This window comes from Orbicella faveolata, unplaced genomic scaffold, assembly GCF_042242905.1.
Source record: "Orbicella faveolata isolate gen_17 unplaced genomic scaffold, um_ofav_v1 contig_1, whole genome shotgun sequence".
Lineage (NCBI taxonomy): Eukaryota > Metazoa > Cnidaria > Anthozoa > Scleractinia > Merulinidae > Orbicella > Orbicella faveolata.
In genome coordinates this window covers 34,631,649-34,654,898 of record NW_028301536.1, presented here as the reverse complement: position 1 = coordinate 34,654,898, position 23,250 = coordinate 34,631,649, and the positions used below count along the sequence as shown (strand labels likewise).

The window sequence follows — 23,250 nt, the reverse complement described above, 5'->3', positions numbered from 1 at the left end:
AAGTCAGATTGTCTTAAGTTATACGTACTAGGGTTATTGCTGAAAAAATCACAGAGATAATAGGGGCATAACTTATATTTAACTTTATACATCAAAATAGAGAGGTCTTGAAGTCGTCTATTAAGTAATGTGGGCAGACCGGCCCTTGCGATCAGTTGATTATAGCTTGAGCTGTTGTCCTTAAAAACTGCTCTGATGCCTCTTTCTTGTATTCTCTCCAGTTTTCTAGTATCGCTAGCTTTACAAAAGTGCCATACTAAGTGACAGTAGGTAACCACATTTATAGATCTTTATAGACCCGCGCGGACTCGCCCACGAAATGCCGCCAGCTACGCGGTCCCGGACACATTCTCAAGAAAAACAGAAACGAAAAAACTTCACATAAGGCAGTTCTAAACAATTGACGAACAGGGTAAGGTAGACGTGAGAAATGTAAGGCCCACACTGAATAGAACAGCTAGAAATTAACGTACCGCCGTAGCAAATTTTAGAAAGCGGACGTTTTGTTGGCTACTGCTCTTCATCAGCTTTGGTCCCATGAACAAATAGCTTACGCTCGAAATGTTAGCTTTTTTAAGAAACTACCGCAAATAAAGTTCTACAAAAAACGGACCCTTTGGAAAGAACGAATGAATAATTACTTGGAAAGCACCGCTAGCCTGGCATCGGGAGGAATAAGTCCCCAGAGAACCGGAGAGGATTGAGTTCTAGCCACTCGGAACACGTGCCCGTATCTTGGTGCCCGTGGGGTTCCCTCATAAATGACCCACAGTGTCCCTAGACGCTTCATCATAAAAAGATGTCGGCGACTCTGTTGTTGTTGGAGGGTTTCTTTGCGGGAATATTTTGAATGACTAACAGAAGCCTTTCTCGCAAATGAATCAAGAACAAGGTTGTGGATGTTTCGTCTTCGTAGTGCGCGTGTTTTGACTTGTATGTCGGTAATGGTCTGTTTCATGTAAACCCTCATTTCATTGTCGGTCTTTTCTTTCGGGAAGTGTAGGAGGTTTATTGGACAATTTTCAACCCTCTTGCGCTTGCCGACAATATAATCGTAGGATATTCTTTCTGATATAACTTCTTTGAGAATGCCGCCATAGTTAAACCGCTTGGGAAGTGCTTTGGAAACCATTTCAATTATCGAGTGTATCAGCGACTGTGGGGATTCAGACGAAGCTGCAGCAATTTGGAAGCGAAGAGTTCTGTTCGTGCTATGGAAATAGATGAAATAGGTAAGCTTTGAAGTGACGGTGAACTCATTTATTTGAGGCACTAATTGCTGTTTTCTTGCTTACGGATGTATTACCAGTCGCAGTTGTGGGAACTGTTGTTTTTGGGAGTGTAAGCTGCATGACAACTAAGTAGAATTGTTTTCGTCGAACATCGAAAATACCAAAGCGATGCAATCACGAACTGTTTGGCTGTCAACGAGTTTAGCAGATGGTTTTCTTTGTTTCAAATTCCCTTCTTGTGTTAAAATAAAAACAAGTCTGTGTTGATGAGTTTTCTTTATTGAACATGACTATAGGATTTTCAGTCTCAGGAGCATGTCATTATCGTGGAACTTGTGTTTATGTGTGCGGTTCTCGCATGCTTGTTTTGAGTTGTTTTGGCGGAGAGCGTAAAAGGTCTCTCTCACAAATGTTATGACATCCTAATGGAATATTTTGAAGACGTTTGTCATTTACGGCGAGCATTGAACTATTTTCTTGTCTCAGAAAATACTTTAAGTATTTGAAACGATTTTCTTTTCCAAGAACGATAAATTGTTGTAGGCTATTATAACGGCTCTTTGTCATTGTGGTGGCTTTACATTTTACGTTACAGGTACAGTTGTTTGAAGTATCGAACTTTGCGAGGTGTAATTTTAGCCTTATAACCATTCACAAATTTCTTTGAAGCATCAACATTAGAATTCCTTTTGTGCCATTTATTATTCAGAATAACTTTATCGTTAGCTTATATAATTTTTTTCTCTAATTTTTTTCATACAAGATCAAGGGTTTTGTCTCATTTTCTAAAAAAAATCATCAATTTTTATTTAGTCATTAGACTGAGTGGAGTACAATTCAGAGGCTATTAAGCTATGTCAGTCAAATGACTTCAAAAGTGATTGTAAATCATGAGCTTAATTATTATTGCTCTCTGAATTTTACGACATAAGATCACATACTTATTGTATGGGAGTTAACACATGTGTGGTACATTCTGTCTAAATCTTGTTCCTTGAGTTCCCCTTTCTTACAGTGCATCCTTGATAAAACAAGCAAGTTTCATCACAGGGTGGATTTTGATTGGTTTAAAAAACAATAGCCAAATTTATATTGGGGGCGAATTATCCGTCTGGGATGAATTAGTTGCCCGAGACAGGTAAATCGTGTAAGTATGAAGTCCAGTGTTGAGACGAATCATGTACCCAAATTGGTCTTCTTCTGATTCGTAGACCACATATTTGTCTAAATGCCCGATTTATTCCCTAGATGATTTATCTGCCTGAGACCGATAAATCGTCTCAGATAGCTAGATTGTCTCCTAATATAAATACGGTGTCAGATAATTCATATCTAGTATGAGTTTGGCCAGTGACTGTGGTAATGTGCAAAAGGAAAATTATAGCAACTCAATTGAGCCACGTTTTTGTCAGCTAGGTATACACAAATAAACTGGAAGTCCAACATTTTCCAACTTAAAGTCATAAATTTCCAGGTTTACTCACTTTCAACTGCTGGTCATGGGTTACAAAGACTCTGGGTATGAGGTTGATTCTGCTGTAGATCTTCTTATGTGAACAGTAAGGGAACAGCAAGGGGGAACCTTTCTAAAAGAAAGTAGTGGACCACTTTTATGATGGCATGCTTAATAGATATTTTTTCATTCAAACAAAAAATAGTGAATTTAGTAGAAACATGCAAAGTTTAATAAGAAACCGTTTGCAAACTCATGGAAATATGGACGCCCAAACTTGCCAATTTTTACAAAGAAATGTATACCAGGGGACAAGTGTCTGTTTCCTGCTCATAAAGTATTTGGTCTTATAATTTGTTCATAGAGTGTTATGACTCTTATGACTTTGCGTCATAAGATTCAGGTTAAACATGGGGCAGTTAAAAGCAACCTATCAAAACCTGAAATAGATTAGCATCCCTTCAGGGGCAAGTAGCTTCAGATTAGTTATGCCCAGTCCATCCATGGTGTGAAAAGCCACCTAGAATGAAACCTTTACTTAAAGTTCTAAGCACTTCTGATCCTTGATGGAATGACTCTGAATTTGACCTTTGACTTTAAAAGCTTGACTTATGTTGGTGGAAGTGGTATCGCTAAGGAATTTTTCTGTTTTAAGAGTGAATCCTAATGTAAGCATATAAGTCTACATGATGTTTATTCAGGAGGGGAGTTTCTAGTGTGTGAGTTAGTTTTCTCTTTGGAGAAGGTTTGAAGGGGAGCTTATGTGTACAATCATGTCTTTTCAGTTTTAAGAGCTTATCATCCAAATCTTATGGTCTTATTAGTCGTTGTCAAAGATTAGTGCAGTGCGTTCAATAGTGTGTTTAGGCACAGAGACGGCAAGGCATTTTGAAAGATGGCCCGGGGGACAAGCACAAACCTCTACTCGCATTTTCCAAAATGTATTTGCGTTGTTCATTTGCACAAACAAAGTTCTTTGCAATGTCTACGGTGCTCAATGTGTCCGTAATAGACTTATGACTGCAGGAGGAGGCAGTTGCTTAGACGATCCTGCTTCTTCTAAGTACTTCTAAGGCAGGTTTGTAGTCTTTGTAGGGCAGAAAATGTGCGCTCAGTAGTCTCCGATGCTGTTCAAAAGTCCTACAAAAGATTATTTTGCCAAGTGCAAGCATGATGATTTGAAATGATTTGTAGAAAGACTACAAAATGGAATATTATGTCAAACCAGCTTTATGCTGCGCTAGTGGTATTTTCGGCAATACTGCCAATACTGCCCCCCTTGCTCCACTGCCTATGATTGGGCACTTTCTGCAAAAGCTGTTTATTTGAAGGGAGAGTATGAAAAATTAATGAGAGATGGATGGGAAGCTAGTGGAAATTTCCATTTCTTAGCTTGGTGGGACATTACATTATTTTGTTGTTAATGGAAAGTTTTTAACTTTCTTTTTAGATGACATTTTTGATAGGAACATTGATCAACTTGATGTAAGAGAAACCCCTAGGTAAGTGACTTAATCTAATTAGAATACAATTTAGGTTTCTGCTTATTGCAGGGGTTTCAGTAAGTTTTTCAGCAGGCGGGCATTAGGCTATGATAACCAGGCAGAAAAAATATAAGGCCCAAAGAGCCTTGCAAGGTGGGTGGAGGGGATTTAGAAATCCTCTGGACTTGCAGAGATGCATTTTCCTGCAATTTGGAAACCGCTTAATTTCCTAAGGGAGATCATTGTATAGGTAACTAAATCATATTTTAATTCCATTGATCAATGGATAAATCAGTTTTCACAATCATTTACTGATGAACTTCATTTGGTTTGGTTGTAATAAGATGAATTAGTCAATGATCATTTGAATTTTTTTTCTAGGTGGGAACTGTCAGAAGAGGAGGAATCAGGAGGAAGTGACGTTGAGACATTAGTGAATCAACAACAGACTGCGGTGAGTTCAAACACTTCATAAGATATCTGGGTGTTGCAACAAAATGTGCACAAGCTTTGTAACCTCAAACAGAAGCTGCATCCATTCAGTGAAAAGTAAACCCACAATGAGATGGATTGCTGGGAAGAAAACTTGCAAAAATTAAACTCACCTTGAAACATTTACACATGCGAGACTGTAAAGTTCATTTCTATGTTGTAGATGAACATTCTCTGAATTGAAAGGACATTAATTTGACTGCCTTAAAATAGGGTTCCTACATTCCCCTTCCCAGACTGGTGGACAATGGTTTAAAATAACATGTAGAAAAGATGGCTTTCCAACCATAAAAAAACATTCAACTTTGTTCAGAAAGGGTTGCTTCATTAAGTGCACAGCTGTTCCTGAAGATGTTTAGAGATAATCATAGGCTGATAAAGTGATAAATAAGTGATATGTACATATACATGTATGCAACACATCTGAAAAACGGCCAAATTTCAATTTCAATTTACTGTCGGTTGCTCCACTATATTCCTACTTGTGAATACACTTGCAGATACTTTGTATGGCTTGAGTATATAAAACTGCTTATAACTGATGGTTTGTCAAGATGTGCTCATGAACTTTAAACTTAAAATACAGTGTAGTTGAATTTTAGTTCTGGGCTACAAATAAAATGAGTTAACTGTTTAATGACGATGGATCCATGTATGTGTATATGTTGGTGACGTGTTTGCCATTAAATGTACTCACTGGTTAAATTATCAAATTACTAACAATCTTTATAAACTTTTCTTACAGAAGAAATTAAGCAACCAGGTACCTCGACAAGAAATGGCCCAAAGATCCATTCCCACCTCAGCACCTGTTGTAAATCCAGGAAGAAAACTGCCATTGAATCAGAATGGTCCCATCCCAAATATACCACAGACACAAAGCCTGAAGAGAAATACTGACAGCCCAATCAACAATGAACAAATGCCTGGAACTAGTACCAAGGTAGTGTTAGAGAAGCCAAATATGTCACCAAAGCTGTACAGACATCCTTTGAACAAGGAGAATATTAACATAATGGTGACGTCTGCATACAAAGAGGAAAGTGATTCTGTCAAGGTAAGCAGATTGGTAATAAAGTGACTGGAAATGCTTTATAAATCAGATTTCTCATCTTTATTGGTTGTCATAAGTTTATTATTCCTAACAGTTGTTTACAATGTATGCAAGAACTTATTTTTATAAATAGTTAATTATATAATTTTTAAGGAAGTACTGTAAGAGACCGAATCAGATCAGATCAAATTATTATTTTAATTTTAGATTTTAACTGATTGCTCCTGTCACTCATGATTGGTTATAACACCATAAACATTCCAGACATATTTTAGGTGTTTACTGTTTTGTGAGTTTGACTGTCATGGGAAGGGGTGTTTTTGGGTGGGGGGGCTGGGGATGGGATGAGGTACTAGTGAAAATGACAGTCCAGCTACATACTAGTCACAACTTGCGGTGTGAAGGTCAGGTTGTAAAAATGATTTTCTTTTCACCCTGGTTCATATCTCCCTTTTTTAATTTTCAGGACTTTGGAGTCAGTGAACGAGGAAAGAAACCAGTTCAGTCAGCCAAACATCAACCAGTTGTCAGCCAAGAACAAAAAGAAACTCCTGATGTGCATGTGTGGGAGGAAGATGATGTTGATTCTGTTAAGGTAACTAATGATGATTACAATCAAAATATTGTGTTCCTGCTCTCGAATCATGCTTAAAATGTAAAACTGTACTCAGTGCACAATTAAAAAATGTTATTAAAAGTAGAATATACAGTGTATCATTCAGTTCCACTGAACATCATCAGCCACAATAAAAATGTGAATGTTAAGAAGGTTTATATGATGTTCACTATGGTCTCGAGGGGGCTAGAATGGTGTCATAGATATTGGCTAATTAACCGTGCGGCCATGGGCCGAGTGCGGTTCATGTTCTATCCGTGGTTTATTTTATTTTTTTTGTTGGAGACCAGACGCAGGTCTCCACTCGGCCAACTTTGAATTATGCAATCTGTAATGTTTACTCGCCAAACCTTGTTTCTTCAGGGTCAACAAAAATCTCAGATTACAAAGTCACGTCAAACTCACGCTTTGCAAAAAAATCTCTTCAAAACCCTGACTTCGGAGCGATATATCACTTTAGCGTTAATAGGTACCTCATATCGGCAGTAGTAAAATCTGTTCCTTAACAATCCAGCTTCATCATATTAAAATTTCAACGAAATCAAACAAAACCAGAACTAAATATAGTTAGATTTTTTTTTGTCACCTCGCTTCATTGCTTGAGTCAACAAAGGAAGCAATGGTCGCCCATAGCCACCGAAACACATGAACATAACACGAACCGACCTTTCAGTAAAAAAAATCCAGGATTATTGCCTGAGAACTGAAAATTGAAGAGGAACATCTTTTTCAAACTTTGCTCAGGTTATTTAGACGAAAAAATGACCTCGGCGGGCTCCAAAAGAGAACGAAACAAAAAACAGAACGAGACAGTGAGAAGAGCCAATAATTTATTCAATTTGCGCACCGCCTTTGTTAAGTTCAAGTTAAAAGAAGCTTACTTCTGGATAATTTCAGCCTTACAAGCCAGCGACTGGTCCCAAATTACTTTCTGTATCCTTACAAATGTCCTGACTTCCATCTCCAAAAGATTTGGCCGCAATTTTTGAGCAAATAAACATTTCGCCGATGGCAGTTACCATTATGGTGACTTGCATACTAATTCGCTAACTTTACAAAACCCTCCCGAGGGGGGATATGATGAAAAGAGCTGAAAAATGGCCAGAAATAGGGTAATTTTCTCAGCTTCCGGTGTATCAAATTTGCTGGAAATAGGTTCAAAACCAATTTTTTTTTCGTTTTTTTTTTTCCTTCGGGTCACTAATAATCCCATATTATGACATGTGCCGGAAGTAATTACGTCATCGGAGATTTCATAAGGGCTACGACTGATGGTGTAATAATACAGGTTGTGTTGATCAAGTGATGTGGTGTCTGCAGTAATCAATGAATCATCAAGGACTGCTTTGGAATGTGCATTGCATTGCAACTGTAGTGCTACCAAAACAGTTAACTTTTAAAAGCGCGGTTGTAAGATCTAAAAGATCTTCTTGTTCAAAGCTAATGAACACTGATGATTAGTGTTCGTTTAAATCTTAAGCCATTTGTTGTATTATTTTGACAAACAGATTAATTAACAAACTACTATTGATATTTACTGAAAGACTAATCGACTCTCCATTTTTTTGTGTCAAGGATTTTACAGGAAATGATCGACAGAAGGAAGAAAAGTATATGGAGAGAACAGATGAGGTGATATATCAGCGAGCTGCTGAAGAGCACATAAGAAGACCACCTCTCTGGCATGATGACGAGGTGGATTCAGTCAGGGTGAGCCTTTTTCTTTTATGTATAGTTGTACCCTTAGTTACCATTCATAGGAATATCTTCCAATTTAATCCATTTTGATTGCAAAGAAAAACGAGCAGTGCATTGCTTGCATGATGCAAAAGCTGCAGTGGAAACCTTGATTTTTTTACCCTCACAACTGTTTTAAGCTTCTTTTCGCTCTCTTGACAAAAAGTTTGATGGGGAAAATTATCCTCAATATTTTTAAACTACATGTGCCTAAGTTTTTGAACCAGTTTCCATTCCCAAAGAGTAAGGCAGTTAAAAGAATGGGATTTCACTATTCTGTTACATGTAAAACTTGGATGAGTTTTAGTCACTTTTCACCTTCCTTACAGAATTGTTATAGGAAGGTTTTAGGGTTCAAAGGGGAACAACCAAAATCCTCACCGTACTGTCTGTCTGCCTGGATATTTTCTGCAGGACTTAATTCCTGACATATTTACACCCTGTAACCTCGTATGATTGTCGCTCACATTGGCTTCAGTGGAACTTTAGGTAGCTGAAAACAGTTTTTTTTTTTATGTCAAAGCTTATGTCTTGCTTATCCTAACTACCAGGACTTCAGTCGTGTGTCTGGAAAACAAGAACCCCCATCAGGCTTGGCCAGTCAGCAATTGAGCAGGCTTCCATCAGATGAGCACATATGCCTGTCTCCCCCCTGGAATGAAGAGGATGATGGGCCTGTAAGGGTAGGTTCACTGTTTGACTTCTCAGTTATTTTACTGTTTTCTTTTTGCTTCTGTTGGTGATTACATTACTTGTTACCTGCTTCAAGAGTATTAAACAAAGACCAAAGTCATTATACTTTCACACCAGAATTATAATGTTGTCATTAAGGGGTGGCAAATGGTCCTTTAAAAAAAACAGCTTAGCATGTCGATTTTGTTATGCCATCCCCCTTGATTTTAAATTGAAAAAACTGTAAGACTAAAAAGTCCTATTCTAGCAGATAAGATATTAATGTCGCTCCTCACAAAGCCTTGGTTTTACCATCTGCACCCCCTCCCCCCCCCCCCCCCTCCCCTCTTCATGTGGTGTTCTCAACTGCATAGGTATTGACAATATGTTAAGTTGACTGGTTGACTGCTTGGAGTTTTTCATCTGCACATGTATGTATGCATCTGCAGTTACACACTTCTGATTATTTGACAGCAGTCAAGATTTTTTGGATATGAAAGGTGGCATCGGCTAGTGTTGATGGTCACTGTGTTTGTTGTCTACAAGTTTTTGACAGTTACTCGAGTTCTTATTCAATGAAGCTTAAATCATCTGCATTTCTTACAGCCTTTTGTAACAGATGAACCAGTGGTAAAGAACTTTAGTATCAATAATATGGTGATGGAGGAAAGGATGAGACAGGGGCAGCCACCGCCCTGGCATGAGGAAGATGAGATAGACTCCACAAGAGTGAGTACAAACATGTTGATGCTATAAACTGTAAACTATAAAGGAACATCAAACAGTATTTTTTTGATACACTGACAGGGTTCTGTCGTAGATCAAGGACAAGCAGTTCTTACATTGTAATTTTTCGCTGTGAAAGATCCTTAGATGTAGTTTGTCCAAAATTTTGAAAAAATTCTATTTGATAATTCGTGAATGAGCATTTTAGCAAAGAACATGGGATCTAGAATTATGATTATTGAATAACTCACTGGAAAACAGATTTAACATTTTGAATGGCAGCCTGTGGAGATATTAATTGAAGGCTTTCGTGCAAAAAGGGCTTATGTAGCATTTTGGGTCGATTTTTATTTTTTGCAGGATCGAGCTAATTTTCGGCAGACTGACTTGTTTTGACATGAAAAGCATCGTTGCGTAATTGTTTTTGTGGATTTGCGCTTCGTTTTCGAGAAATAACGTATGCAAAAAACTCAGTTTTCCAAGGGTATCTTTTGGAGATCTTTAGTTGAGCCAAAAACAAAAGAAACCTTTGTCTTGCTAAACGGTGAAGTCACCGAAGCGTGGTATTTGCCGCTAGGTTTATTATTTATATAATTACGCAATTCTCTTACTGTTGCTTCGTTAGCACAAACTGATAAGGCGCTGAACGGGCCGCATCCGAGTTTGTTTTGTTGTGACACTAATTCGATACGAGGTTGGTCGATTTTTTTTCCGGTCTATTTCTCTACGTCTTTCAAAAATCAAAATATCTATTTTAAAAAAATCTTGCTGTCGAAGCTGCTAAACGTAACCGTTTAAGTTCGCGCTGCGTCAAAATCCACCTTCGAAGGATTCGCTCCAAAAGATGCCGCTCGGAAAACTGAGTTTTTCTGCATACGTTATTTCTCGAAAACGAAGTGCAAATCAACAAAAACAATTACGCAACGATGCTTTTCATGTCAAAACAAGTCAGTCTGCCGAAAATTAGCTCGATCCTGCAAAAAATAAAAATCGACCCAAAATGCTACATACGCCATTTTTGCACGAAAGCCTTCAATCAACGATACTGTTGTACACAGGACTTTGCTGCACAATATCGTAAAACAAGATCAATGGAGAACTCACGCCGCCCATCAGAAGAAAACATCTATCTGACCCCACCCTGGATGGAAGACGAACGGCAGTCTTGTGGGGTAAGCATCGTCGTCATCTTCCCCATCATCATCATTAACTTTATTTACCCTCAAATTTTGGGTAGTGTCACTGCTAATTTCTTGAGCTACCTAATGTCACAAATTTAAAAAAATGAAAGAAAAATCAGAACAAAGCAGACAAATTTATGCAATATTACAGGACAAAATTAATTTGCGGAAGGTGTTGAAATCTAGCAGTGCAATATTGATTTGGCAGTGCCTTCCAGGATTTTTCCGCCTGTTGACTAAAAGAATTAAGGCCATAAGCAGTTGTACATGTTTTAGGTAGGGTGAAAATATCACTTTCTGCATCTGCGTACTGCATTAAATGATAAAGTGTATAGTTGCCATGGATATTAAGATAATTTTACTTGGATCAAAGAGTGCATTTTTAGTGCTGATTGTTTTTTTTTTTTTTTTTGGAATGATTCCAGAATGAATTGGGAAATTAGTTGGTTTTCCTTCAACTGATAGGAATAGAGCGACAGCCCCTTGGTGAGATGCTATTTCATCATAAGTTACCAGGCTGCCCCAAGTTCCACTTTTTAGCGTGCAGCGTGCAGAAAAAATTTCTTCCCGAATGTCTGCCCATTCATGCCTAACTAAGGAGTGGTTAGTCTTGCGGTGAGGCATATATCGCTTTGCAGGACCCCCACCTACCCCCTTCCTTATGTAGATGTAGGAGTACTCTACTGCTGTTGGAAGCAAGTCGTTTCGTGCAAAAAACTATTCGCCATATGGTGATTTGCATAGACCGAAAGTCAACTAAACTTCCTGGACTAATTTCCAAGAGAGATGCTAATAAATTATTGTTTGTTCTAAAGGGTCGACCCGGTTCAGACCATTCATCAAATCGATCGTACAGAATGACCTTTGAAGAGCAGCGGGCCATTCAAGAGGAGGTCAGGAACACAGGGGTTGCCGAGGCTGGGGGTAAAGTACAGGCACTTCACGATGAAAAAGCCGCAGACAAAGGTATTGCTGTTGTTAGACCACCAGTACCTGGAAGAGACAGCGGATTCTGTAGCGAGCAGGACCAACTTGCACAACAGACACAAGGTGAGAAAAAACATTCGAGGTCATGTGCTTTTGTTGTTGTTTTTATCAAAGCTAATCAGAATTTCTTTTGCTCCGACCAAGTGCTACCGCTAGGAACTTCAGCTTTTCGAATTTTCTGCGGTCGTGAAACAAGAAGTACCTTGTTCCTTTTGTGGATAGATTTTATTACTGATTGCATAGTTGTAACGCGCCATGAACGTAGGAATAACCCTGTTAAATAAAGTTAGTATTATTCTGTGATCATGTTGTGCATGGTTTGTCCCAACCTCGTTCCCAGGGTCCTCTCTCTTTCTCCCTCGAGAAAGTACCCTGGTTGCGGCTGGTCACGTGTCTGCTAGATTTTTGCAGATTCCAGAAAAATGATTGGAGGGAGGGGCAGGACAGTTAAAGTTTGTCTCCACTGAGCTCACCTGCTGAGCCCAGTAGGGAGTGGAATTTGTAACCTCGGCCGAACTCACAGCGAAGGCATTGACACATTCGATATCGGAGTTCAATGCATCAAAGTTCGGCTTAAAGGTTAGCCCTGCATTTGGCTGAATTTTCCCATCGATAGTTGGATGGTCTTTGGAATTTGTGGTGGTGAAAATAATTGACAAAGAACTTGGAAATGACGACCACAGATCAAAATCACAGCGTAGGTATTTACTCATTCGTTTAGAATTAAATACGTCGTTTGTTCGCCTACAAAGGTAGTTTTGAATTTCGTTGAATTACTCCCATCGACAGTTTGACGGTCGTTCCATTCTCTTGCGGCGAAAACAAAATACGAAAAACTTGACATCAACAACGACTGAGTGCTGAATACTAATAACTTGATTAAGCAGCTTATATTTTTCGATCGGCAAAATCACAACGGAGACATTGATGCCTTCGAGTAGAGTTTGATACGTCCAGTGTTGGGCCAAGAGACTAGCTTTGAATTTGATTGAATTCATCAAATCGACAGTTCGACGGTCATTCGGTTCTCTTGCTGTGAGAAATTCTATGAAGAACTTGACAACAGCGACATAGGTCGCGCGTTTGCAAAATCCAACGGCTTTCGTTTTAAAACTGTTTTTGCGGTAAGTCCAATTTTCGGCCAAGAAACTAGCTTCTCATTTAGCTGAATGCATCCCGTCGATAATTTGACGGTTACTTAATTCTTTTGCTGTGAAAAACTGATTAAACTAATCCGAAGCAGGTTGTTGACGGTTTTTAAAAAAGCACTGAAAAATAAGCAAAGTTCCCTCTCAATTAGCATCTTATACTCATAGAAGTTCAGATCATAGCGACGAAGCATTGGTCAGGTAGGATCTCTGACAAACAACTTGCTTCACTTTCAATTGAATAACGTCTGTATAGCAGCGCAACGTTCACCTCTCTAGACAGTGCTGACTAAATTTAAGTTGAGGACCCACCCTCTGTGCGGCTTTGGTTGGCATACGTGACCAGCCGCAACCAGGGTACTTTCTCGAGGGAAGAAGAGAGAGGACCCTGGGAACGAGGTTGGGTTTGTTAACGTTTTATTCGCTCTCAATGTAAGTGTCTGGAATTTTATCAACAGGCCTAGCAGCTGATGGTTTACCTGGTAATGCACTGGCGCAGGGGGATCCACTAATCACAAAAGACATCGTCAATGTAAACCCCCCTATAGACAAACCGCCTGTAACCTCGCTACAAATCATCAAGCCAACAGCAACTCAGACCCAGACTTCAACCATAGCTTCTGTTGCTGCAGAACCTTACAAGCCGACATCTCTCACCCCGAACGAGGACGCTAGACATGTCAGTCAGTCGTTGCCTAGCAACAGAGAAAGACCAATCATGTGCGCTGCTCCCCAGGATATGAGAAGTGGCCAAGACGTGAGAAACCGTCATGGAAGCGAGCCGGGCACTAGCAATAGAGGCCTCATGAGGAGTGTCAGCCAGTCAAGTCTGGAAGCCATCTGTTATTCACCGCACGACGCATTAGATGGTTTGGAAACGTCCAGCGTGGTCAGCTTCGCCAGCACCGCGGCGACTCATCACGACCTCGACACGCGAATTGACATGGTGCAGTCGCTGTTATCCATGTTAGGAACTCATGACAAAGATGATATGTCCAGGACTTTGTTAGCCATGTCTAACAGCAAGGACAGCTGCGCAGCCATGCGGCAATCGGGCTGTCTCCCGCTACTTATTGATCTGCTTCACGGTAAAGACTTTGCGGACAAGAATGCACGTCGCGAAGCCCGCGCGCGAGCAGGCCTCGCGTTGCACAACATCGTTTACTCAAACGTGGAAGATAGGCGTGGTCGACGGGAAGTACGAGTTTTGAGGCTCTTGGAAATTGCGCGTGCGCACTGTGACGTTGTGCAGTTTAAAGGTTTCCCAGTGCATCCTTGCGCGGAGCGTTGGTATCCACCGCTGATGGATTATGGGCCGGCTCCGGCTATTGCCGCGCTTATGAAACTGTCGTTTGAAGAAGATCATCGTACGGCCATTTGCGAACTTGGTGGACTTCAAGCTATCGCGGAACTCGTCCAAATCGATCACCAAGTGAACGAACAATGCAAAGACTTCTATAGCATCAGTCTGCGCAAGTATGCGGGTATGACAATTACCAACCTGACCTTCGGCAACACCAAAAATAAGAGCCTGTTATGTAGTATTCCTGGCGCTGTTGACGCCATTATTGCTCAGCTGTACACTGTGGAAGAAGAAGAGATCATCCAAGTCTCTGCTAGTGTGCTCAGGAACCTTTCCTGGAGAGCCGACGAACTTTGTCGCAAGACATTACGCGATGCAGGAGCAATAAAAGCGTTGCTGTCCGCGGCCCAAGGAGTGCATGGAGAACCCGCGTTGAGAACGACCCTTAGTGCCTTGTGGAACCTTTCAGCTCACTGCTCTGATAACAAGGCAGAGATCTGCGCATCACCAGGTGCCTTGAAGTTCCTTGTCAAGTGTCTTAACTACTCCAGTCCCTCAGGGAACATCTCCGTGGTAGAGAGCAGTGGTGGCATCCTGAGAAATCTTTCCTCTCACATCGCCGTGCGACCAGATTACCGTAAGACTCTGCGTGATAGTGGTTGCTTTCAAATTGTGCTCTCCCATCTGCGCTCGCCAAGCTTGAGAGTGGTTAGTAATGTATGTGGCGCATTGTGGAACTTGTCCGCTCGGTGTGTCGAGGATCAAGAGTTACTCTGGGAACTCGGAGCTGTTTCGCTGCTTAAGTCTCTTGTCAACTCCAAGCACAAAGCGATCTCCACTGCTTCAGCCGCGGCATTACGCAACCTGATGGCTGTAAAACCGGGAAGTTCCACGGACAACGAATCGGTGTCCTCCAGAGCTGCCAGACACTATCGGAGCATGCCTTCAACCATGCGGTCAGCGGACGCTCAGGCCAGAATTAAAAGTGACGTTGCAAGAGTCAGGAATCATTCTCCAAGATCTCAGTCTCCATTGCCTCATGGCCAGGTTACCCAGCACCCCATGGCCGTACGACAGGCTGCTAAACAAGATTACGAAGCTGCCGCTTACTCTCAGCATGGAAGTGTGGCGAGTAACATGCAACCCGGCCAGGTTCCCCAGCCCCTGTACCCTCACGACCAGGTCACCAAGCAGACCGAGGAATATGGTTCACAGCCATTCTACCCAGGAGGCCAAGCTGCCGTTATTCCAGTCACCAGACAAGACATCGACGCGGCCGTTGCACATCCGCAGCAGCCGGGAAGAAAGAAGAATGGATCATCAGCCTCTCTTGCCCACTCAAGCTCCAGCTCCAACCATGGTGCCGTCCAGGACGTGGAACCTAGTCCTTCGCTCTTGCGTAGCAGATCGGATGTAGGTCCCAGGGCTCTCGCGGGCAGGCAGAGGAGAGCTAAGGCGCGTGGCACTGATTCAAACAGTGTAGATAGTGGTGCGTCCCTCGACAGTAGACACAACACGCATTTGAAGTGGACTCAGAGCAACGATTCGCTGTCCAAGCATCGTCGCCAGCCTCGGAGAGATGCTTCCTCTAAGCAAAATTATGAAAGGCTTGATGGCGACCCTCGCTACTGCAGACAAACAATGGAAAAACGCCAACATTCTCGTTCCTCTAGCGATGGCTGTGCAGTAATTCCATTGTTGTGTGACTCGTACCCGTTACATGTGTCACACAAGCCCAAGAGAGGTGACAGCTCAAAAGACAAGAGTACAGCTGAGGCCTCGGTGGTATCAAGGATCAGAGGTGTGATGGCGCATAGGAACATGGAAGGAAGCAGCGGACAACCTCAGCAGGGAGATAGCACCTCCCTGGTGTCTCCATCAACAGCTCGCAGACTAAACCAGTGGACAAACACTTCCTTTGGGGAGACATACGAAATGACGGAGTTTGGTCCACAAGAGGCGAATTCGCCGAGAATGACGAGCCAGTCAGCAGCAGATCAGCCGGGTACCTCCACGTCTCGACCCAGCTCCAACACCGCACGACCTACCCACAGACACACTACACAAAAGTTCAAATCGTACCGTGACTCGGACAGCGGCTCAGAGTTTGAGATAGATTCCGAGGAAGAACGACACCTGTTCGGGCATCCTCGGAATGCGTCCGGTCATCCCGAGGCAAGCAATGCGTGGATTCAAAAAGGAAAACCAAAGGTCCATTCGCCTCGTTCAGCAGATACCGAAAGCGTGGCCTCGTCAACGTGCAGCTGTGAACAAACGCAAAATATCTGGATTCGCCGTCCGGATTTCAAAGGTACAAAGTCCAGTGGTGCTTGTGGGAATTGCAGTCGTAGTATTACTGTTAAGGGTTCAGATAAGAACGCTGTTAAGAAACAGATGGTGAAAAGTAGGCGAGACTCAACAGATTCACCAATATCCAGCCCCAGCTCTCGTCGAGTGTTCAAAACCACATCCGGGCGCGAACAGAAAAAGGACTCTGACCCCAGCAAAAGAGGAGTTAAAGTGACGTCCCTCTGAACTTGATTGCGATACGGAGGAGGACACTTAGTACGAAAGAACGTGAAGCATTGAATAAAAAGACTTAAGAACAGACCTATCTTTAACGTTAGCTTAATCTTTATATAGTGTTGCTTTCTAATGGCTTTCATGTCTGTAGTGTTTGCTGATTGGTTCACGATATTCCGTGCTGCTTGCTTTAACCAATCTTATTGGAGGTGTTGTCTTGTCAGCCAATCAGAAGCGAATCTTAGACCTCACACGCGAAGTAAGTGCCAAGGTCAAAATGTTAGTCTTCATTTATCACTTGAAAACAAGTTTTGAACAAGGTCACTTAATCGAAGAGTTTCTTTCTCGCTATCGTGATGTTCTTTGGTTACGTTTTTCAATGCTACAGTTCAAATAGGCGACTGATTTTTTCACTGGTGTTATGTACAAAACAATTGTTGGTAATTTATATATTGCACTCGGTAATCAATAGTTGGTGTAACTGTAATAGGAGCAAAAACAATGATATATCTATATTGAATGCATTCATTAATTTTGTTGATTTCAAGAAGGTCAAAACAGATCATATATTTTTGAGTTTATTTTTTCGTAACACATGAAACGTGTCAATCTGGGTTTTTCAGTGGTCACTTCGTCTTTTTAAGCAGTTATGTCACGGCTTCGATATAGACACGACAATACATTTTTATCAAGAGGGAAATTGAAATTAAATCCAAGAGTTGAGATTTGGATAGGATCTCCGCGGATTACGAATGGATGAACTTGTTTAATTTTAAGATTCGCCAGCCGTGATGTAGCTTCTTTAACTCTTTCTTTCAGCTTTGTATGTTTTCGTAGTCCCACTTATTTTTGTTGTCGGAGATATTGTGAGGAGTGTGCACCAAAAATTAACTTGTTGTGACACGTCGCAAGAATTTTTCTAGTTTTGTCAGTAATATTTTTAAGATTTGCCTCGAGGCAACGAAAACAAAATGTTCTGTTCATTGTGGTCATCGAGCCAACCAATAATTTCATTAAATATGATTTATTTATACCTCACGAATTTCTCTTTTGGGTTGTTATTCCGGGGTTAATTGATAAACCTACGACTAAGAACTGATTTTCAGCGCTCTTGGTACTCGTCATGTGAATGTGTCTCTCGGCATCAATTGAGTAGAAGGGCAGGTTTGACATGAACAGTTTTTCAGTCAAAGCTCTTAGTCAGGGACATACTGTCAAGCGCCGAAAATACCGATCGCCCCTCCCACCCTCCTTTCAACACCTCCGCCCCTACACCCAACTCTCTCACACACAAACGCAGGCATACACACTGTGACATCCCTTCGGAAGTAGCGAAAGTTTCATGCTCAATAAAGGTAAAGGTAAACTATATTTAGCCAGGGTGGTCCATTCAGCGACGAGGCTGATATCCAGAGGGGCCTGGTCAAAGCAAATGAATCGAATTTAACTGGACCAGAAGTGCTGAATTCTTGTAACGAGTGAAGTTTCGTTTTTTGAGTTGTCGACTTCGGCGAGGCTGACGAGGCAACAGCAAAATATACGCTGAAACACACTTTGAAATACAAATACTTCATTTGTAATTTTTCGACTGTCCAGCGTCAATTTTTTTTTCTTTGACATGAGCATTGTGAAGTCCTCGGGAAAATTAAACATTTCCTATGGTTGTACTAAATGTGTTTGTTCTGGCCTGACAAAATTCGCATGACGCGTACGTCATTTCGGGGGATATATTTTGATCGTTGAACAATTCAAGTTTTGGGTGAGTAAACCCTTCAATTCGTCAAACACCCGGTAAAATGTGTAGCTGAACAACAAACTAAGCCGTTGCACTAACAGGACTCGAGTTTTCAGGGTGACTTTTTGAAGTGTTTTCGTTGAACCAAACTAAAACATTTCATTTCACAGCAAGTCTTTCTCAGCATGTGCGCGATAGAGCGTAACGCTGTTTCCTCTCTTCCCTCCACTCCGATCCCGAGTGCGTTTGTCCTCGCCCCAAGCTCCCTCCTTTCTTCATATTTGTTGAGTTTTTTTTTTGTAAAAAAATACCTCTTAGTCGGCGCGTCGGGCATGTTACGGGTCAATGGGTGAGCGAGAGATGTATGTATGTCACACCAATCAGATTGGATCTACTATAAATAGCCAATCAAATTTCTTGTTGTAAAGGTAAATGGTATGTGAGAAGATCTGATCCCGACAAAGTTCAGAACGGCCATATTCATTCTTCTATAAAAGAGGAGGAAGTATTCATATATTGGGTTTACTTCGACATTTTCTGTGGGTTAGGCTGGGGGTTTTAGTTAAATGAACGAGATGAGCCTTGAGGTTTGAAACAGTTCGTGAGTTAGTAGTATGCAAATGCAACGAGATATTTTTATTTTAGTTACAAAGGTAACTTGATACTTTTGTTTTTCACAAGCAGTAAGTTCACTTAGAGGTCACGAATCGTCGCTTCTAGTTCTTAGGACATGTTTTAGAGTGGACGAGACTTTAGATTTGAAACAGTTCTAACGTTTACAATAGTAAGTGCGGGTAACGATTGTTTTGTTCTTTTTGCATGCAAATATAACGAGATATTTTTATTTTTTAGTTACAAAGTGTAATGTGACACTTTTGTTTTTCACAAGGGAGTAAATTCAGTTAGAGCGGACGAATCGTCACCACTCTTTCCCGCGAGATGTTTGCTATCGTTAGTAACAAATGGTAACTTAACACTTGTTTTTTATATGGGAGTAAATTCAATTAAATCAGACTTTCAACGTGTCAGAGGTTTTTTTCTCTTTCTTTCTATTTTCGGTGAAGTTGTGTTGTGTGAAAAGGTAAACTTACGTCTCGTGTAAAATGCGAAAAAGTCCCTAAATTGACTTGAGTATGTTTGAGCAAAAATTCCTCTTGGGGGGTTGGAAGGGTTATGTGATCGGTGAGTGAGGGAGTTATGCATGTGTGCGTGTTACACCGGGTTGTATCAAAGAACGAATCAAATTGCCTGTTAGAAAATAAGATGGTATCTACATTAATCTGGAGACATGTCAGATTACTGTAGTTTGTTTAGTCAAACATTTTATGGCTTACTATTTAGCTATCTTACCATAACCGATGTAACATCGCAACCAAAAAAAAATGTCAAATTAACCAAATCATTACTGTACCATGAATGCTCCTATCTCCGACACTTCACACAAAAAATAACTCTTGCACGCCTTGCGTGCCTATATTTAAAAAACGGCGGGAGAAACGGACACGGTTTCATGCCCATACTTCTGTATGCTTACTATCTACTTAGTTTTGCCTGCACCAAGCCACGAAAGTCGAGAAACCACAAAACAAAGAGATCACACTTTTCCCATTGTGATTTTTTAATGACAAATCTATAACACATTAAAGCCAAGATGATTTGGCTAACAATTGAATTTAATTTTGGCATTTTACAATCATGTTTGTCTTTTCCAGTACAGTACAAACTATTTCACATAAAGATAACAACAAATTATCCATTTAATTTTGCCATGTACTAGTCCGTAAAACAAGCGCTTTGGGGAAACTGAGCTATCATTAAAAATGCGCAAATCTTCGGCAGCTTACGAGAATTTGCCTCGACTCCGATTGGGCAACAAAAATCGAAAAATCTTCGGTTTATATCTCATACTTTTTCACCCGTTTTTTCACGGCTGAAAAGATATAAACCGAAGATTTTCCGATTCTCGCTGCTCAATCAAAGTCAAGGCAAATTCTCGCAATTCACCGAGGATTGTACGCATCTAGGGTGGAAACTCGATTTCCCCAACTTCGAGGGGAATAAAAATTGGTTCCAGAAATCGGAAAAGCCTAGAAAGGACTTGGTTCGAGTTATCGAGAGGTTCAAGAAATGACACGCACGAGAATCGTGTTAATAGCGACATACCGACCACAGCTTCTGCCAGTTGAGTACAATGTAGGAGAAGCGGTTTCGTGGCTTGTTCCACTGACTGGTACAGAAGTTTTTATTCTCCAAGCAGCGGAGAGAAACACTGTCGAAACTAGATGGAGTACTCAGCAGGTAGGTTAAGTTAACTCTAAATACTAAATAATTGCTAAACAACAAGGTCAAAGATGAGTCCTCGAGATGGCGAAAAGTTACCAAGAACGCCATTTAGTGATCGACAGTGAAAAACCAGACCTTCCCTTATTTTCCCATCATTAGGAAAGGAAAAATGAAAGGTTGAGTAAATTTAATAAAGAAAAGTCAGATTTACTGAATTTGATAAATAGATTTTCTAAAACAGCCATCGTACTGGGTCGTAACTCTTTTTTCTTCGTTTGACCAAAGCTATGGGATGTACGGTTGATAAACCGGCAACATCACCATGGTTTGGCAAGTGACGCGTAACGCATGAACCAGGCCTCCACAATTCTGCTGGTCTGGGGGTGGTTTGCTAAAGGTGGTGTGGGGTTGGGGGGTGGGGGGTGGCTGCGGATCAGACACGTTGAATATCTAACTCTGTCTGTTCAGGTTTACCAGCTATTTCCTCTGATAACCTTTACACAAGATACAATTGTGGAAATATATAATTTATATCTTTATCACAATTCCTATAATTCATATCGCGACGATAGCCAATGCTCTGTCGTTAGGAAAAAGCTGTCGGACAAGCTTGGCTACAAACTGCGGCCCTTCCATCAGAGAATGTAGTGGATTAGCGATGAACGTGTGAGCTTCCAGTATACACTCTGCTAAACTCGTGTACTGCTTGTTAACACGAAGAGATTCCAAGTTACTCAGAGCTTGTTCGGCTTCAGCAGTGGAGGAAATAACGCGCCCACCAGATGCTTGCTGTTTAGTCTGAAATGAAGAGCACAAATTAAATCCAAAAAATTAACAAACAAAGAGAGAGACAGACAGACAAACAAGTAAGCAAACGAGAAGGCAAGCAGTCAGTCCGTCCATCCGTCATCTTGTGTAGGAATTTTTTGGGCGTAATTTCTCAACCTTCCTCTCTCGTCAAAATATAATGGTCCATCTTAACAGCGCTCAGCGATAACAGAAAAGAAGAATCTTTCGTGTACACACCCTTTTCGGTTCTCGGACATATCCTGGCGCTCTAGCTTCCAGTCTGAGAAGTAAATTAGACGGCATCTGCGCCAAAAGAAATGCTTCTAATGCCCTGCACATGAACCGGAATCTACAACGAAACAAGAAAAAGAAGTAAGGGTTATTTTACCGTACGGTACTTTGTCACCGAGTTACACAGAAAATAACCTTGAAAATAAACATCAGACGTGTGCCAAAAATAACAAGAAAATTGAGCAAATCATTACAAACTTGTCATTACTTATTGCACTTATAACAGTTCTCATCTTTGTAACAAATTTCACAAACCATGAAAAGAAGCTGGGAAACCATAACATTCAGCCCGTGCCCCTACAAGATCTTAGGGTCCGCACGGTATCCCTATTTAATCAGGGATGATAAATTTGCTTTCGTATAAAGAAGTGATCTTCAATCAAACTTGGTTTCCACTCACGCTGTAAAAAATCTCGAGTAGTTTTACGTGATACTTACTGTACACTAAGCTGAGATTTCTTTCCAAACCCAATAGCTCCCAACAAGCCAGTCGAAGCTTTGTCCTCTCCCAAGGAATGCAGACTTGACGCCAGGAATGAAAGCTGTTTTGTGAGGTCATGTAGCGGCCCAGTCGCATAGTAAACCTGTCTCACAGACAGCTGAAGAATCTTGTGCCACAGCAACACAACTTTGGATTCAAATGCACGTCTGACAAAAATATAAAAGAACTTAATCATGAAAAATCCAAATATCTTCTTGTCCAGGCAATGCCTCAGCAACGATAGTAGAGTTTGGAGCATCTTGATATCAGATCAGTAATCAATTTGATATAAAATAATTTGAAAGCAATTAAATGCTCATTTTCGCTCTTAAAAAGAGATCCGACAAAAGATTCTGCTGTTTCTCCAATTTCAAGCTACACTTGTCCGAAGCCGCGTGCAATTTTCACATTACACTAGAAAACCCGGGGGGTGGGGAGGGGGGGGGGGGGCGCACTCCAATATAAAAAGGACGGGGCTACTCGTCCAAAATTTTGAAAATAACCCCTAAGAGGTAGCAAGATCCTGTTTTGTGGGCGTGGCTTGTTTTTTTTTTTCACCCCTAAGAGGTACCAATTCTAAAACAACACACTATCTCCTCTCATTTTTTTTGGCTCAATACCCTAAAAGGTACTGCAAAAGCTTCTGCTGTGGACCTTGTGAGGCTGAAGTCCGTTTTTAACCCCCATAAGGTACGACGAGGACCCCCGTCCTTTTTATACGAGTCTCCCCCCCCACACCGCGGGACAAAAGCCTAAATAACTACCCATGAATGTTAAAATCAGCGTACATTATGAACTATCTTACTTGACTTTCATGCGGGTACACCACGTGACCATATCGGTCAGGACAGTCATCTCCTGGGCAGGGCTCTGGCACAAGGACAGCTTCAGGAGGATGTTTGTGTACAGAGTCAGTAGAGCGCCTTGTTTGACACACTCTGTGAGAAAAGAACAGCGAGTTCAAAAATGATCTTAGTCTCTTTGCCTGGTAAAGATATCAATTCTCAAGGCAGAATTACAAGTACGGAGAATAGGCAAATGCCCATCTGTCTTTGGGAATTTT

At 41.1% G+C, this 23,250-nt stretch overlaps 2 protein-coding genes across 3 annotated transcripts in view; one reads left to right on the top strand and one right to left on the bottom strand.

The window, feature by feature from the left end:
• Positions 1-759: 759 nt before the first annotated feature.
• On the top strand, positions 760-17,646 carry LOC110047029 (uncharacterized). Its single transcript, XM_020752753.2, has 11 exons — positions 760-1,232; positions 4,136-4,187; positions 4,551-4,623; positions 5,407-5,718; positions 6,182-6,310; positions 7,907-8,041; positions 8,620-8,751; positions 9,347-9,469; positions 10,525-10,638; positions 11,463-11,697; positions 13,241-17,646. Exons 1-11 carry the CDS (start codon positions 1,214-1,216, stop codon positions 16,618-16,620), a joined length of 4,704 nt encoding a protein of 1,567 aa, XP_020608412.2. The 5' UTR covers positions 760-1,213; the 3' UTR covers positions 16,621-17,646.
• A 2,291-nt stretch (positions 17,647-19,937) lies between these two features.
• LOC110047028 (ectopic P granules protein 5 homolog) overlaps positions 19,938-23,250 on the bottom strand; it is a 28,207-nt gene continuing 24,894 nt past the window's right edge. For both annotated transcript variants that reach the window (XM_020752749.2, XM_089273896.1), the window contains 4 exons: positions 22,993-23,125; positions 22,145-22,354; positions 21,653-21,764; positions 19,938-21,424 (listed from right to left, as the gene is read on the bottom strand). In XM_020752749.2, coding sequence (XP_020608408.2) covers positions 21,182-21,424; positions 21,653-21,764; positions 22,145-22,354; positions 22,993-23,125 — 698 coding nt within the window. In that variant the 3' untranslated portion in view covers positions 19,938-21,181. The remainder of the gene's footprint in view (positions 21,425-21,652; positions 21,765-22,144; positions 22,355-22,992; positions 23,126-23,250) is intronic.

What these genes read in the sequence shown, in the direction of transcription:
- LOC110047029 (XM_020752753.2), top strand. An exon ending in ATGATGTTGATTCTGTTAAG is followed by an intron (nt 6,311 to 7,906) that starts GTAACTAATGAT and finishes TTTTGTGTCAAG; the next exon opens with GATTTTACAGGAAATGATCG. An exon ending in ATGAGATAGACTCCACAAGA is followed by an intron (nt 9,470 to 10,524) that starts GTGAGTACAAAC and finishes TGTTGTACACAG; the next exon opens with GACTTTGCTGCACAATATCG.